General features: G+C 37.3%; 1 protein-coding gene across 6 annotated transcripts in view; it reads right to left on the bottom strand.

Moving 5' to 3' along the window:
- THADA (THADA armadillo repeat containing) overlaps nucleotides 1-16,229 on the bottom strand; it is a 325,993-nt gene that overhangs the window by 233,556 nt on the left and 76,208 nt on the right. For all 6 annotated transcript variants that reach the window (XM_078444418.2, XM_078444419.2, XM_078444420.2 and 3 more), the window contains 3 exons: nucleotides 11,042-11,174; nucleotides 7,060-7,173; nucleotides 2,833-2,955 (listed from right to left, as the gene is read on the bottom strand). In XM_078444418.2, coding sequence (XP_078300544.1) covers nucleotides 2,833-2,955; nucleotides 7,060-7,173; nucleotides 11,042-11,174 — 370 coding nt within the window. The remainder of the gene's footprint in view (nucleotides 1-2,832; nucleotides 2,956-7,059; nucleotides 7,174-11,041; nucleotides 11,175-16,229) is intronic.

Here is a 16,229-nt window from a genome sequence, read left to right as displayed (position 1 = left end):
CCAGACGACTAGCTTGGTTTTCCTGCAAAGTCAAGGCCTGCTTAGTAATAATGTCTTTCCTCTTTCCTTGTCTCACCTTCCCTTTTTCCTTCATTCCTGCTGCTTTGGATTTGTGCCACTCAATAAAACCTTAGCACCTAGAATATAGTTCCAGCTCTGTTTCCTAAGTAACAGGGCCAAAAACCTATAAGGTAGGTAAAATGAACCTTCTCTGTATTCCTCTAACACCAAAAACTTTCCCCTATAATAGCCCAGATTCTGGAGTCAGACAGATAATAGTTGTGTGTTCTTACACAAAGTTATTTTGCCTTCCTGAGCCTTGTTTTCCTTTTCTGTAAATGACTGTAATAACAGAATCTACTTTGCAAGGCTGTTCTGAGCATTAACTGAGATTATCAAGGTAAATGATGCCAGGCACACAGAAAATCCTCAATAAAACAGACATCATTATGATCATGTCTTATTTATCCTTGTATTTCTAGTGTTTAACATATCATCTGCAACACAGTAGATGTGCTTAATGCTAATCTGTTTACAATACCTTTCCCCTGTATTTTAAAAATGCACAAGGGATGGCAAAGATCAAAAAATTTGTATGGTCTCAATACATAGGATTGAGGAATCTGTAAACAAAAAATAAAATTATACATGAATGCTTGTTGGAAAACATTCCTTTACTGCAAAATTAAAATTAAGTTAATTTTACTTGTGTTTTCCTCTGCAACATGGAAAAACAGTTAGGTCCAAAGTACAAATGTAGTCACATTTAGGCACAAGATATATTCTTGAAAAGATGTGCACAAATTAGGTTTCAGTAAATTAAACCACATTTCACATGCATTCAGGAAAAACCACTCTGTAAATGACTTCAACAGAGAATGCTGTGGTAGGTTGTTTTAAACTGTTATACATTTCAATTGTCCTAAAATGAAGCCCTCTTCATGTTCATTGATTATGTTGATTTATAATTTTGGCATATCTTAGATTAAGTTTTTATAAGAAAAAAAGGCTAACAATCAATATATTAAAGTCACAGTACTGATCATTAGAGCTATGATGTTTATTTTCTCAAGTACAGCAAACTGAATAGAACCAAAAAGATCCCTTCATCACCAGTGTTAGTAAGGAATATCCCCCCCCCCCCCACATAAAACTACACATGAGCACTTATATATGTGAATGCAGTCTTTTGTGGATATATGTGTGTATCTGAGTACTACATTTGAAACCCACGTTAAAAAAAGGCAGAAAATACATCAGAATGCTAATAATGATTATCATCTCTATGGCGGTTAAACAGGTAACTTTTACTTTTCTTTCTATGCTTTTCTTTATTTTCTAATTTTCTGCAGTATATGTGTTACTATTTCAAAAGGGCTCAAAAAAGATTTTTTTTAAAATAAGGCACTCATTTTTGATACTTTCAGTTTTGCTAAAATGTTGGAAAAGTCACCAGGTTTCACCCTCTGAAAGCATTTCTTTGTTCATCTTGAATTTACGACGTGTCGAAAACAATATTGATATTGCTGGCAATCAGTTTTATGATCTCTAGTTTTCCGGATGGTAAAGCCCCATTCCTACCTCTATGACTCTACTGAAGGTACACAGGTATTGCTCTGCTTCCTGTAAATGCAAAAGGTAAACACTGTGTCCTCAGGAGTAGTTAGGCAATGCTCCTAGACAGGATTTCAGACATGTATCTCTCTTACGGGAAGATGCACAATTTTCCAGGCAGAAGTTGGCAACCTTGAGGATTCCTCTTTACCTTGGAAGTCTGTGCCTTTGGCTACACTACAAAATACTGACTCTCAATTAGAGCAGCATTATTCATGATAGCCAAAAAACCCCCTAAATGTTTATCAACAGATGAATGGATAAACAAAATGTCCTATATACATACAACAGAGTACCATTCAGCCTTAAAAAGGAACGAAATAATAACACAGGCTACAACATGGATAAACCTTGAAAACACTACACTAAATGAAATAATCCAGATACAAAAGGACAAAAATTCTGTAATTTCACTTATATGAGGTACCTACAACAGGCAAATTCATAGAGCCTGGAAAGTAGAACAGAGGTTCCCTGGGGCAGGGAGTACCTCACCAAGGAAGTGAGGAGTGACTGTTTAACAGATACAGAGCTTCTGTTTAGGGTGATGAAAAGTTCTGAGAATGGATAGTGGTGATGACTGCACAACACTGCAAATGTACCTCGTGCCACTGAACTGTATATTTTATTTTTATTTATTTACTTTTTAATGTTTATTTATTTTTGAGAGAGAGAGAGACAGAATGTAAGAGGAGGAGGGGCAGAGAGAGAGGGAGACACAGAATCTGAAACAGGTTCCAGGCTCTTAGGTGTCAGCACAGAGCCCAACATGGGGTTCAAACTCAGGAACCATGAGATCATGACCTGAGCCGGTCAGGTGCTCAACCGACTGAGCCACCCAGGCACCCCTGAACTGTATATTTTAAAATGGTTAACATGATAAATTTTGAAAAAGAGATAAGTGACAGTTTAAACAAAAATAATAACAATGTAGTGTGGGTTTATAACATACATGAACTAATAAAAGCACAAAGATTGGGAGGAGAGAAAAGGAAATATGTATCATTAGGTTCTTACACTTCAAATGAAGTGATACGGTATCACTTGAGGGTGGACAGTGATGCTAAAGATACATGCTAAAACCCCTAAGGCAATCACTTAAATAAGAAAACAAATAATTATGGCTAAAAAGCCAACAAAGAAGATAAATAGTAGTTTATTAAAACCTACTCGGAAGTATAATTAAGTCAATGAAAAAAAAATGGCAAAAGCACTTACTGCCCAGACTGGTGATGTAAAGCCTAGAATTGCAGCCTTAGCTCCATCAGCCACATATGGAATAATATTTTCTCCCAGACGTGTATCTCTGAACAAGGCTCTAAGGATATTTAAAGCATGAACCTAGAATAAAAAGCTAAAAATTAGATGTGGTTGAAGACCCTGGTAATTCTAAATCTGTACACATTCAATAACATAACCTCAAAATAAAAATATTACTGAATTTGAGAAGAAATAAATAATCCACAAATGAAATAGCAGATTTTGATAAAATACAATTATCTGATAAATCAATTTTTTAAAAGATTTAAACAGTGCAACTAAAAAGTTTGATTCAATGGACATATGCAGAATCCTGCACCTAACAAATAGAGACAACACGTTCTTTTCAAGTACACATGAAACATTTATTTTTTTAAATGACTTAAAACCTAGCCACAAATAAAATCTCAACAAATACCAAATAATTAAAATCTTACATATTATGTTCTGATCACAGTGGAACTAAGTCAGAAACTGATTTCTTTAAATACTTTTAAAACTGATACTTTATTTTTTAAAAAAAAGTGGTCAAAGGAAAAAAAAATTAACATTTAGGGCTGACCAATAACCAAGGTGCTACACATCAACATTTTGAGATGCAATGTAAGTGGAACTTAAAAAAAAAAAAAAAATGCATGCCTTACATGCTTCTATAAAGAAAAAAAGACTAAAAATGAATATTCTCAGTGTCCAATTCAGATGACAAAGAACAATAAGTTAGAAAAGAGAAAGAAAATTTAAAAGAGCAGAAAATTTTGAAAAAAGCAATGACATAACCAAGACCATTACCAAAACCTAAAGCTGATTCTTTGAAATAGAAACAAACCTCTGGCCAACCAAGAAGAGAGAGAAGAAAACAAGCAGTATCATGAATACCAAGGATGATATGACTACAGATACTACAGAGAATAAAGCAAAAATACTACTGTGAATAATGCTACCCAAATCGATTTGAAAAATTAGACAAAATGAACAATTTCCCAGGAAATAGAATGTATCAAAACAAATAGATGTTTATCATTACATAAAGGAAATCAATAGATAAAAATCCTACCCAAAGACCAAAAACAAAAAAACAAATCCAATATAATAACTACAACAATTACCAAAATATTGACCCACATGAATTTATAGATGAATTCTACCAAATATTCAAAGAATAGATAATCCCAATTTATATAAACTATTTGGAGAAGAGAAGACTCCCAAATTTATTTTACCAGTCTAGCATAGCTTGGCTAGAAAAGTAAGGACAACTACTTTGGGAAAATGGTAATTTCTATTAAAGCTTAATATACAACATACCCCAAAAACACTCGTAGGTATCTACCGAAAAGAAATATATATATGTTCACCATTAGGCATGTACAAGAATGTTCTTAAAAGTACTATTCTTAATAACCCAAAATAAAAACCAACCCAAATGGTCATCAGCAGAAGAATGAATAAATTATATAATATCATATAGCAACGAAAATAAATAAATTACAACTTGGATGGATAATATAAACATAATGTTGGTCAAAAGAAACCACATCAAAAGAGTACATAATGGTATGTTTTCGTTTATTTAAAACTTAAAAAAACCAGGTAGAACTAAAACTAAGGTGTTAAAGTTAGGCTAGTAGTTACCCTTGGGGAAAAGGTACTGATTAGAAGGAGCGTGAGGAGGCTTTGAGGTGTTAAAATGTTCTGTCTCTTGCTAGTTACACCAGTATGTTCACCTCGTGAAACTTTATTGTTGTACAGATATGATTTCTATATGTCTTTGTATATGTTATAATTCAATAAAAAATTTTACATAAAAAATAAGGACAGGTACAGCATGAAAAAGAAAAACCACAGGTCAATCTCATGAACCCAGTGAAAATACGCAAAAAATATTTTTTAAAAGATTTTAAGGAAATCTAGCAATGTGTAAAAACAATTCACCATGTCAAAGTTGTGGGTTAGGATTCCATACGCAAAGATGGTATTGGATCAAAAATAAGTATATTCATGATTATTTGCAAATTCGAGAAGAAGACATTTATCTCAAAAGATACTTGAAAGCATTCAAGGAAATGTGATTTCCTTAATGAGCTATATGACAGATTTAAACCTACAGCAAATATCAGCAATCACATAGGGATAACTGCTATTTCTATTGCTATACAAATCATACTACAAGTTCCAGCCAGCAGAATAAGAAAAATATTTTATGAATAAGAATTAGAAAGGTAAAACAAATTTAGCATTATTTACTGAGGATATGATTATCCATAAAGAAAATCCAAAAGATTTACAGACAAGTCATTAGTTGTAATACACAATAGCTGACATGACTTCTTTTTTAATATTTAAATCTTCTAGGGGTGCCTAGGTGGCTCAGTCAGTTGAGCATCCGGCTTTGGCTCAGGTCATGATCTCACGGTCCATGAGTTCGAGCCCTGGATCAGGCTCTGTGCTGATAGCTCAGAGCCTGAAGCCTGCTTCAGATTCTGTGTCTCCTTCTCTCTCTGCCCCTCTCCCACTCATGCTGTCTCTTTCTCTCTCTCTCTCTCTTACTCTCAAAAATAAGTAAACATTAAAAAATTTTTTTTTTTAATTTAAATCTCCCAGTCCATGAGCATGGCTAGTTTTCTCCATTTATTCAGCTCTTTCTCTATGTCTTTCATTATTTTAAAATTTTTATTCTGTTTATTTATTTTTGAGAGACAGAGTGAGAGCGGGGGAGGGACAGAAAGAGAGGGAGACACAGAATCCAAAGCAGGCTTCAGGCTCTTGAGCTGTCTGCACAGAGCTCAACGCAGGGCTCGAACCCACGAACAGTGATATCACGACCTGAGCCAAAGTCAGACACTCAACTGACAGAGCGACCCGGGCACCCCTTTCATTATTTTTAAAAATAATCTCCTACAAAAGTCTTATAGATCTTTTGTGAGATTTAATTCTACATACTTTATATTTTTTCTAGTGATTATAAACAGTATTTTAAGGATTGTATTATATGTTGCTGGTGTGTATAAATGCAATTAATTTTTTTGCTTATTGTTGTGCTTATATTCAGCACAGTCATTTTCCCCAAACAAATCAATAAATTTAAATTCCAACAAAAATTCAAAAGGGGGTTTTGTTAAACTTAGCAAGCTGATTCTATAACTTATATGGAAGAGCAATGGAAAAAATATAGCCAGGATAATTGCAAAGGAAAAAAAGGGAAATTCACCCTACCAGATACCAAAAGTTATTGAAAAGATAGTAATTAAAATAGAGTTTTTGGCTCAGAGATAATATAACAGACCAATAAAACAAAGCACACAAACAGACATGCATGTCAACAAGAACAGTATATCAGAGATAGAAGGGTGCTATAAATCAAGGGGAAAGGATATACTGTATCAAAAACACTTGCATATTAATTATCCAAATGGAAGGTAATAAAATTATTTTCTTATTTTACACACAAACAAAAACGAATTACAGATAGTGTAAAGACAGAAATGTGAGAAATAAAATTAAAACTTTAAAAAGAAAATACAAAATATGTTCTGACCTTGGTGTATTTATTAAACAAGATCCGAATGTACAAACCATAAAAGAAAAAGCAGGCATATTCCATTTTATTAAAATTTAAATCTTCCATGCAATAACAGAGACCATAAGCAAAGTGAAAAGAGAAGCCACAGATTGGAAGAAGAGGTGTGTAACTCAACCAAAAAGAACTGTTATCAGGAAAATCATTTTAAAACAACCAAAAAAACCCAACTCCTGAAAGATAAAGACAAATAACCAAATTAAAGATAGCCAAAAAGTCTTTCAATGGGCAATTCACAGAATTAATTCAGAGGACTAATACATGAAAAGAGGTTAAAGCTAGCCAGGTATTGGAGAAATGTGAAATAAAACTGGCAGAGTAGCATTATAAAATGCCTTTAGTTGGATGTTTTCACCAAAGTTTAAAAATAGGTCATTTTGGTTAACATAGATCAACTAAAGCAATGGTTTATTTTGTGGACAGGAAAGGCCAACAAAACAAAAGCATCCAGAGCAAGCTTCAAATACCCACCCTATTTTCAATAATTCTATATCTAGAGCAAATACTTTTCTTTTTCTTTCTTTTTTTTAGCAGATACTTTTTTTTTTGGACAGCAAAGATTTAAAATCACTGCCTTCCTAGCAGTCTTTGTGTATTTCCATTATTACCTGGGGGACTGTGCTCTGTGAGTCATCTGTAGGCCCAGCCAAGGAGATTAACTCTTTCATTGTTATTTTCAACAAATCCATTTTGCCTTTCTTCGGTTCAGATGCCAATAGTGCCTATGGAAAAACAAGACAAAAATTAACTGGGCTATTGTTTTACATATACTTATTTCTAGTTCCTAGAATCAATCCCAAAATGAAAAATCCCCTTATGAAAACATGTGGTATCAAGCAAGTTAATTAAGCCATTCAGCCTTGGGCAAGTAGTTTAACTTCTCCATCCCTCAGATTCTTCATCTGTAAAATAAGGTGATGGTGATATCATGGCATCTCTAAGGTCATTTCCAGTTTGCTTGTTAACTATACAATTCTAAAAGGTTGAATGAATGGTTCTTACTGAGCACTCTCCTAGGACCACAACTATGTGACAGGTCTCAGATACAATAAGCAAGTCAGTTTTGGGTTTTGTTTTTTGTTTTTTGTTTTTAATTTGACAGAGAGTGCACGTGTACACAAGTGGGGGAGAGGGGCAGAGAAGAGAGAGAACCTCAAGCAGGCTCCACGCTCAGTGAAGAGCCTGATGTGGGGCTTGATCCCACGATCCTGGGATCATGACCTGAGCTGAAACCAAAAGTCCAGACGCTCAACTGACTGAGCCACCCAGGAGCCCCCAGCAAGTCGGATTTTGTAACAAATTTATCAACAAGAAAATCCTCTTTACTTAAAAAACAAAAACACCTGTGGATTAAATTTCTTGCAAGGATTTAGAAACTCCCTGGAGATTGATCAGTTGTTTAATTTTTTACCAAAGAGTCTCTACCTGAAGGACCATCAAACCATAATACTGGGGGGGCGCCTGGGTGGCGCAGTCGGTTAAGCGTCTGACTTCAGCTCAGGTCACGATCTCGCGGTCTGTGAGTTCGAGCCCCGCGTCAGGCTCTGGGCTGATGGCTCGGAGCCTGGAGCCTGTTTCCGATTCTGTGTCTCCCTCTCTCTCTGCCCCTCCCCCGTTCATGCTCTGTCTCTCTCTGTCCCAAAAATAAATAAAAAACGTTGAAAAAAAAAAAATTTAAAAAAAAAAAAAAAAACCATAATACTGGGAAGTCCATGGAGCAAAAGGAAATACTACAAACTCCAAAGGGGTCCTATATTTGAATTTTCAAGAGCTGCTAATTTACTTTGTGTCTAACATTTTGCCAATATACATTAAACATAAAAATAGGATATCAAACCACCTGAGCCAATAAAAAGGAATGAAGTACTGATATATGCTACAACATGGATGGATTTTGAAAACATGCGAAGTGAAAGACATAAAGACCACACAGTATATGATCCCATTTATATGAAATATCCAGAAAAGGCAAATCTGTAGACACAGAAAACAGATCAGTGGTTGTACAGAGCTAGGAGTAGCAGTGGTTATTTCATTTGTGCATAGCTAGTAGCTCCCAAGAGTGAAAGTTTCAAGCTATTCAGCTTTTTTGGAAGCTTTTATAATCCATAAAAGAGGTAAACACATCCAGGAGATGAACCAAACTGATCCAGGTTTAAAAGACATATTTATCGGAGCACCTGGGTGGCTCAGTCAGTTGAGCATCCAGCTCTTGATTTTGGCTCGGGTCACGGTCTCACACTTTGTGAGTTCAAGCCCCACATCGGGCTCTGCACTGACAGTACAGAGCCTGCTTGGGATTCTCTCTCTCCCTCTCCCTCTGCCCCTCTCCTGCTCATGCATGCTCTCTCTCTCTGTGTCTCTTTCTCAAAATAAATAAATAAACTTAAAAAAAAAAAGACAAATTTATTATAGTATATTTATGCTATTTATGCTCATAAAACATATATACTATTTTCCTAATGACCACTCAAAGCATTTTTATATCTGTCTGTACAAAAGATAAGTTCATAAACTAAGTAGGCAGTTTTTCTCCATAGTTAACACTAAATAGAGGTTTCCATGAGAACATAACTTATTGGTAAGTTATGCTAAGAGGGATGGGGGCCTCTCTGAACAGATTTTTCTAATAATTTAGATTTTACTCAACTAACATAAATAAAAAAGCTACATGCAATTACTGAAATGTCTCCTTGGAGCCATGGCTTCCCCCCCCGCCCCCAAGAGTTGTGTGCATAGTTATGACATTCTTTCCAAGGATGGACTAAAAAAGGACATGTCCTGGGGCGCTTGGGGGCTCAGTCAGTTAAGCATCTGATTTTGGCTCAGGTCATGATCTTGCGGTTCGGTTCGTGAGTTCGAACCCCACATCAGGCTCTGTGCTGACAGCTCAGAGGCTGGAGCCTGCTTCAGATTCTGTCTCCCTCTCTCTCTGCCCCTCCCCTGCTTGCGCTCTGTGTCTCTCTCTCAAAAATAAATAAACATTTAAAAAGTTAAAAAAAAGATCGGGGCGCCTGGGTGGCTCAGTCGGTTGGGCGGCCGACTTCGGCTCAGGACACGATCTCGCGGTCCGTGAGTTTGAGCCCCGCGTCGGGCTCTGGGCTGATGGCTCAGAGCCTGGAGCCTGCTTCGGATTCTGTGTCTCCCTCTCTCTCTGCCCTTTCCCCGTTCATGCTCTGTCTCTCTCTGTCTCAAAAATAAATAAACGTTAAAAAAAAAAAAAAATTAAAAAAAATTAAAAAAAAGAAAGTATGTGTCCTAACTGCTCTGTCACTATGACCAATATTTAGTACTAGACGGGAGCCAGAGGTGGAATAAGCACACTGCACAAACATGCAACTAGACCTTGCTACTATGTTAACATTTGTCCTCAGGTGAGGCAAAAACATACGAGGTCCAAATGAATTACAGGCAGGAGATGAACCAAACTGATGCAGAATGGGTCAGATCAGAGAGTTTTCATTTCGATGAGCTCTGCATCACATCAACAACCTCTGCAAGTTGGTGTCCATTGTCATCACAAAATGATGACTGTGGAAATTTGACGAGTAAGAAAGAGAAGGAAAAAATGTAGAGGCACTAATAAAACACTTTGTTGCACTTATTTTCATTGCTTTTATTATACCACCATCATTCCTGGACTGAATCTTACTAAATATTAAACAAAGACCTTCCAGGTTGGGGTCTGATTTAATATTGTGAGGACTTTGGTTTTTATTCGTTGAATTCATGAGGACGATAGCCTCTTAATTGCAACACTGTGGAAATAAAATATCTTCCTATCAACTAGCAATATCTGGGTGTGCTGATACGCAATGATCTTTGAGGTAAAACAGTAAGTGGAAAAAAAGCAAGGGCAAAACAGTGTGTATAATATGCTTTCTTCTGCATTAAAAAACAGAAAATGCACTACCACACACCCATTTTCACATGTAGAGTCGTTCAGGATTCAGGCTGCCCAAGGTTCCAGTCTTAGTCCTGCTCACACTATCTCTGGGGCTTTTGGCAAGTCACTTAACTTTCCTCAGCCTCAGTTTCCTCATCTGTAGTATACAAATGATAACAGGACATATCTCATAGGGCTTGAAGAAAGATTAAATAAGTTAATATATGTCAAATAACCATTTATAAACGTTAGCTACCATTAGGATTAAAATTATTTTACGCATGGACATTTTATGGACGTATTGAAAAGAAATTGCTAATACTTATTGCTTTCAGAGAAAGTGTTAAGGGTCTTGAAATAACAGGAAGACTATTTTTTCTAACTCAAAAAGAAAAAGGCAACGTGCACACTTCCTAGAAGTGAGCCATGAATGTGCCACAGTGATGTCTGCCTACTTAATACACAGGCGGAAATCCATACCACCCTCTGTTCACATTACAAGACTGACTTTGTAGAGAGGGTTTCTTCCAAGAACAGATCTGTCATGGGAACATACTGTCCACACACGCAACAAAGCCACATACATAAAAGCCAGAACTATCTCTTATGCAATATGCTCCCTCACATGTCAAAGGGATCGTCAAAAGACAAATAAAACAAATTATCAAAAGACAGACAGACAGCTATGTCCCGTGGATAAGTACCTGTATGTAGAAAGGAAGTCCGGCACTGCGCCTTGTGGCGCAGAGTTTAGATGAGGGATCACTGCATTTAATTTCCTCTAAAACATTCCATAACCAGTGTTCTGGCAGCTTTTGCAGACTCACATTGGGGCACCTAAGAGGAATAGATGAAGCAAACATTTGGAATAATCGGGTACCAAAAGATAAAAGTACGAACTATTAATACACATTAACATTGTTAGAGAAGAAGAAATATCCTTATATTTGGAAGGAGGAAAACTAAAACTTGTCTCCCTTTCTACTTTTCACTTACCTTCCTCTTTACTATGGGTCTTAAGCTAGGTCTGAAGCTACTAAAGATTCCATTTCTTACAAAGGCATATAAAGCATGTGTCTTGTCTGCAAAATAAGCTTTAATACCATGGCTTACACTCATACTCAAAATGTTCTGATGAAGGTTAATGAAACTCTTACAGATAATCTATACTGCAAAACACAAAGAGAATATAACTTTATTATAACTTATGTTCGGTCTTTACAGAGATTATATGCAAAGAAAACACATTTTAAGGTATATCTTAATAATCATTTTCATGTCTCTCAAAATGTGGCCTCCCACAAAATTTTCAACCAAATCCTACAGAAAATTAATAAAGCAGGTTAGTATAAACATTTTTAGATTATTTGGACTTTGCTGTTGGTGAGATTCCACTCTACTATATGAAGTGTTACTCTGCTGTGCTTAAGAATATTTAATTTTAATAAAAATTTTTAACCTTATGCCTTAACAGATCATATAACATTATCCTAAGAAATAGCATATTCAGTGGTAGACAGACAATTATTTTAGGAGGATCATAACTGGATTTGACTAAAGTAAATATATGAAAATAAAGAGATGAAATCCAAAGAAAAAATACTCTGTTTTTAAATTGAGGAAAACATTTTGCAGAAAGATTTTTCTTTTTTTTTTTTTTTAATGTTTACTTACTTTTGAGAGAGAGAGAGAGACAGAGAGAGAGACAGAGTGCAAGCAGGGGAGGGGCAGAGAGACAGACACAGAATCTGAAGCAGGCTCCAGGCTCTGATCTGTCAGCATAGAGCCCGACGTGGAGCTTGAACCCGTGGACCATGAGATCACGACCTGAGCTGAAGTCAGACCCTTCACTGACTCAGCCACCCAGGTGCCCTGACAACTTCAGTTTCTAATTAAATATTCCAAATAGTAACTCAAATTTAGTTGTTTGTGTCTTGCATAAAACAAATCATATATAAATAATAATACTCTATGGGGTGCCTGGGTGGCTCAGTCAGTTAAGCATCGGACTTTGGCTCAGGTCATGATCTAGTGTGGTTCACGAGTTCAAGCCCCGCATCAGGCTCCATGCTAACAGCTCAGGTCCTGGAGCCTTCTTTGGATTCTGTCTCCCTCTCTCTCTCTGTCCCTTCCCCACTCACACTCTGTTTCTCTCTCTCTCAAAAATAAATAAACATTTTAAAAATTAAAAAAAAACCAAACTACTCTATAGGAAACATTTTTAAAAGTTTGACAGGGGCCTAAAAATATATTTTGGCCATAGAGGCACCTGGATATCTCAGTCTGTTTGAGTGCCCAACTCTTGATTTCAGCTCAGGTCATGATCTCACAGTTGGGGAGATCAAACCGCACGTCTGGCTCTGCACAAACAGCACTAAGCCTGCTTGGGATTCTCTCTCTCCCTCTCTCCCTCTCTGTCCCTCTCCTGGTCATGTGCATGCATGCATACACGTTCTCTCCCTCTCGAAATAAATAAATAAACATTCAAAAATACATTGTTTCAGCCATAAACTTTACAATCAAATCTCCCTACTGCCAGCATGCTCTGTGATTTTAAAGGTTTCCTTTTAGCATAGCTTAAAAAATTCACCCCACCCCTGCTTCTTCCCACTCACCCCCTCAGCCACCAAAACCAGCCATCCACAATCTGAACTACGAGATTAAAAGAGATCCAAAGGCATAACAACCAAATACAAAGTGTGAACCTTGGTTAGATGCTGGCTTGAACAAAAAAACAAAGGTAAAAGAGGTATTTTCAAATAATAGAAGAGATTTATATGTACTAGATACTATAGGACACCAAAGAATTATTTCTAGGACGTGTCAATGGCATTATGCACGTGGAAGAAAGTGTCCGTATTGTTTAGAGATGCACAGAGGAGTGCATAGGACTGGAAATACAAATCAGAAATGCACTTTGTAACAGTTCAGCAAGCCATCAAGAAGGGGACAGACGAAGCAAGTGTGGCAAAACTCTGATAAATATTGTATCTATCTGGGTGATGGGTAATCGCAGTTCATTTTACTATTCTCTCTACTTTTATACATGTGTGTTTGAAATTTTGGTATGTTTTTTATGTTTATGTTTTATACATGTTTAAAATTTACATTTGAAACTTCTCATAATAAAAATAATCCATTCATATAATGTCTGAAATCTTTCATAATATAAATAGTCCTCCTGCACTTTTATATTTATAGGAGTTGAAGTTACTTCTCATCACTGGATTTATACCTCTTAAAAATTAAGATAAATGCATTGAGTTCCACGGAATTGTTTTCTAGTTTATTACTAACATTGCCAGCTTGGTATAATCCTCACACAGTTGCCCAATCAAAAACTGAAATCCAAATGCCCCAGAGCTGTTACGTGCTAGTGATATAGTCATGGATTACTGTCTTCTATTGCTCAGTCTTCACAGTCTTTTAAGCATATTTGGATTAAAATACTCCACAATGAGTGAGCAGGGAAAAGAAAAAAAAAAAAAAGAAAGAAAGAAAAGAAAACCAAAGCAAAAGTCATCTTTTGTGATCTAGTCATCCGAAAAAACTGGAGTCACGGAGGTAAATAAAGTAAAAACTAATTGATCTAAGATTACATGTGGATTTAATTTACCTATTCTCTTTCCCACCACAGGACCACCAGCCTTGTAGGACTGACATTAAATAGTGCTGCAGTCTAAGGTCAAGTCTCCTACAGGGAATCACTATACAGGAAAAACTAAGGGGGAAAGGAACTGTAAGAGGTAAGGGTTTTTTTTCCGATTTCCTTATGTTCCTAGCAAGTGCACTGAAATACCAGTGCAATAAATACTAGCTTAGTAATGCTCCCCAACACTATCAGTGAGGGGTGACTGGGTGGCTCAGTCAGTTAGGCGTCCAATTTTGGCTCAGGTGATGATTTCACGGTTTGTGACTTTGAGCCCCACGTCGGGCTCTCTACAGAGAGTCTGCTTTGGATCCTCTGTCTCTCTCTCTCTCTCTCTCTCTGCCCCTCCCCCAGCTCATGAGCTCCCACGCACGCGCAGTCTCTCTCTCTCAAAAATAAACATTTAAAGAAGAAAAAAAGGCACTGTCAGTGCACCTCTCCTGGGCCTCCCTGACTTGACCGACAGAGGTTCTACCAAAACCAACCAATCTGAAAAGGCAGGCAGATCTGAGATAAGAATAGGCCACCTCACCATGCATCATCCTTCCTCATCTGAACTTACAAGGGCTTGTGACTGTTAACAAATCTCGATCTAATTCTTTTTCCATCTTGATCAACTATTCCAGCTTGAAGGGTCACCTATGGCCTGGTCCCAACCCTCCTACTTGATTGTAACCTTAAAATTTTTCCACATTCCTGTACAGACTTTCTGTTCTAGTAAGGTTGTGCACTTTGCTGGTTCCCATTCTAACACATGTGCTACACACACACACACACACACACACACACACACACACTCCATATTCTCAACTAAGCACTTGTTTATGATCTCCGTACTTATCCCTATTCATACAAATTAGTAAAACTTCCTCCAAATATTACATCTCACAGGGACCTTTTCTTTCTCAAAGCCTCCAGTGTATTTCGAGCACTACTAGGCACAAGGTGTACAAGGGCTCAGTACAGTGCCATGGAAGGGGTGGAGTGTGAGCAGGACTCTGAGGATGTGCGGGCAGAACGGTGGAAAGCCCACATAAGTGCGGTTGAGTAAGGCGGGGATGAGATGACTGAGGAAATACTTGAAGGCCCCAGAGGCAATTCCTTAATTTAGATTCTTGGCTACTGTAACTATAAACAGTTAACCGGGCCTATTTAGTCCCTTATGTGCTGCAAACTAAGACTAAACTCTCCTTGTTAACTTGGGGAATTTGAAAACAAAGATCCGAGAGTACTCAATGAGGCCAAATCTGGCAAAGTGCCCTCACCAGAGCCCTCTCTGCCCATTGCCAAGGATCCGGGAGCCTCAGGAGCCCTGGGAAATGATCAAGACACCAGCTCCTACCATCTAGTCCACACGGTGTTTTGCTCTGGAATCCGCCGGGATCAATCCAGCTTTTCTGTAGAATCCTTCAGTTGTCTGGTCTTCAATTTGGACTTTACACTTGACCCTATTTCTTTGATTCCCTAGCTCTGCATTTCTCCCAGGCCAGTCCTGCCCCCACCACCACACAAGAAAAGTAGTTCAATCCTAGAACTCCCGCTCTTTTACTAAAATGAAATGTGCTATATTTTAAACAAAACAAACTTACACAGAGGTGTTTAAATTATCATACTGAAAATATATTTGCCTGCACTAAGGAAAGAAAAATAAACCTTTACTGAATGCCTAGTATACATGAGATACAACACTAGACTTTTCGCATCTTGTCTTGCACAACAACAAACACGGTATGATTTTCCCCAACTGACAGGTGAGACAGTCTATCATAGTGGTTAGGAGGACATGCTATGGAGCCAAGTTATTTTAGAATCCTTGCTCTGCCATGTAATAGCTGTGTGATCCATGGCAAAATATGAAACCTCCCCATTTCTCACTTTTCTATAAAATGAAAAGCGTTGGGAGGATTAAACAAGTTTGTTTTGGTGAAGTGTTTAACACATTCTGAACAGGTTGTTTTCTAAAATTATCATCTATTATTACTATGAGAAAAGCAAGCTTTATTTTTTAAAAATTTTTTTTAACATTTATTTATTTTTGAGACAGAGAGAGACAGAGCATGAGCAGGGGAGGGTCAGAGAGAGAGGGAGACACAGAATCCGAAACAGGCTCCAGGCTCTGAGCTGTCAGCCCAGAGCCCGATGCGGGGCTCGAACTCACAGACCGCGAGATTATGACCTGAGCCGAAGTCGGACGCCCAACCGACTGAGCCACCCAGGCGCCCCGAGAAAAGCAAGCTTTAAAG

This window comes from Panthera onca, chromosome A3 (assembly GCF_046562875.1).
Source record: "Panthera onca isolate mPanOnc1 chromosome A3, mPanOnc1 haplotype 2, whole genome shotgun sequence".
NCBI lineage: Eukaryota > Metazoa > Chordata > Mammalia > Carnivora > Felidae > Panthera > Panthera onca.
The sequence above is the reverse complement of the archived record's forward strand: the minus strand, read 5'-3'. Positions and strand labels throughout refer to the sequence as shown.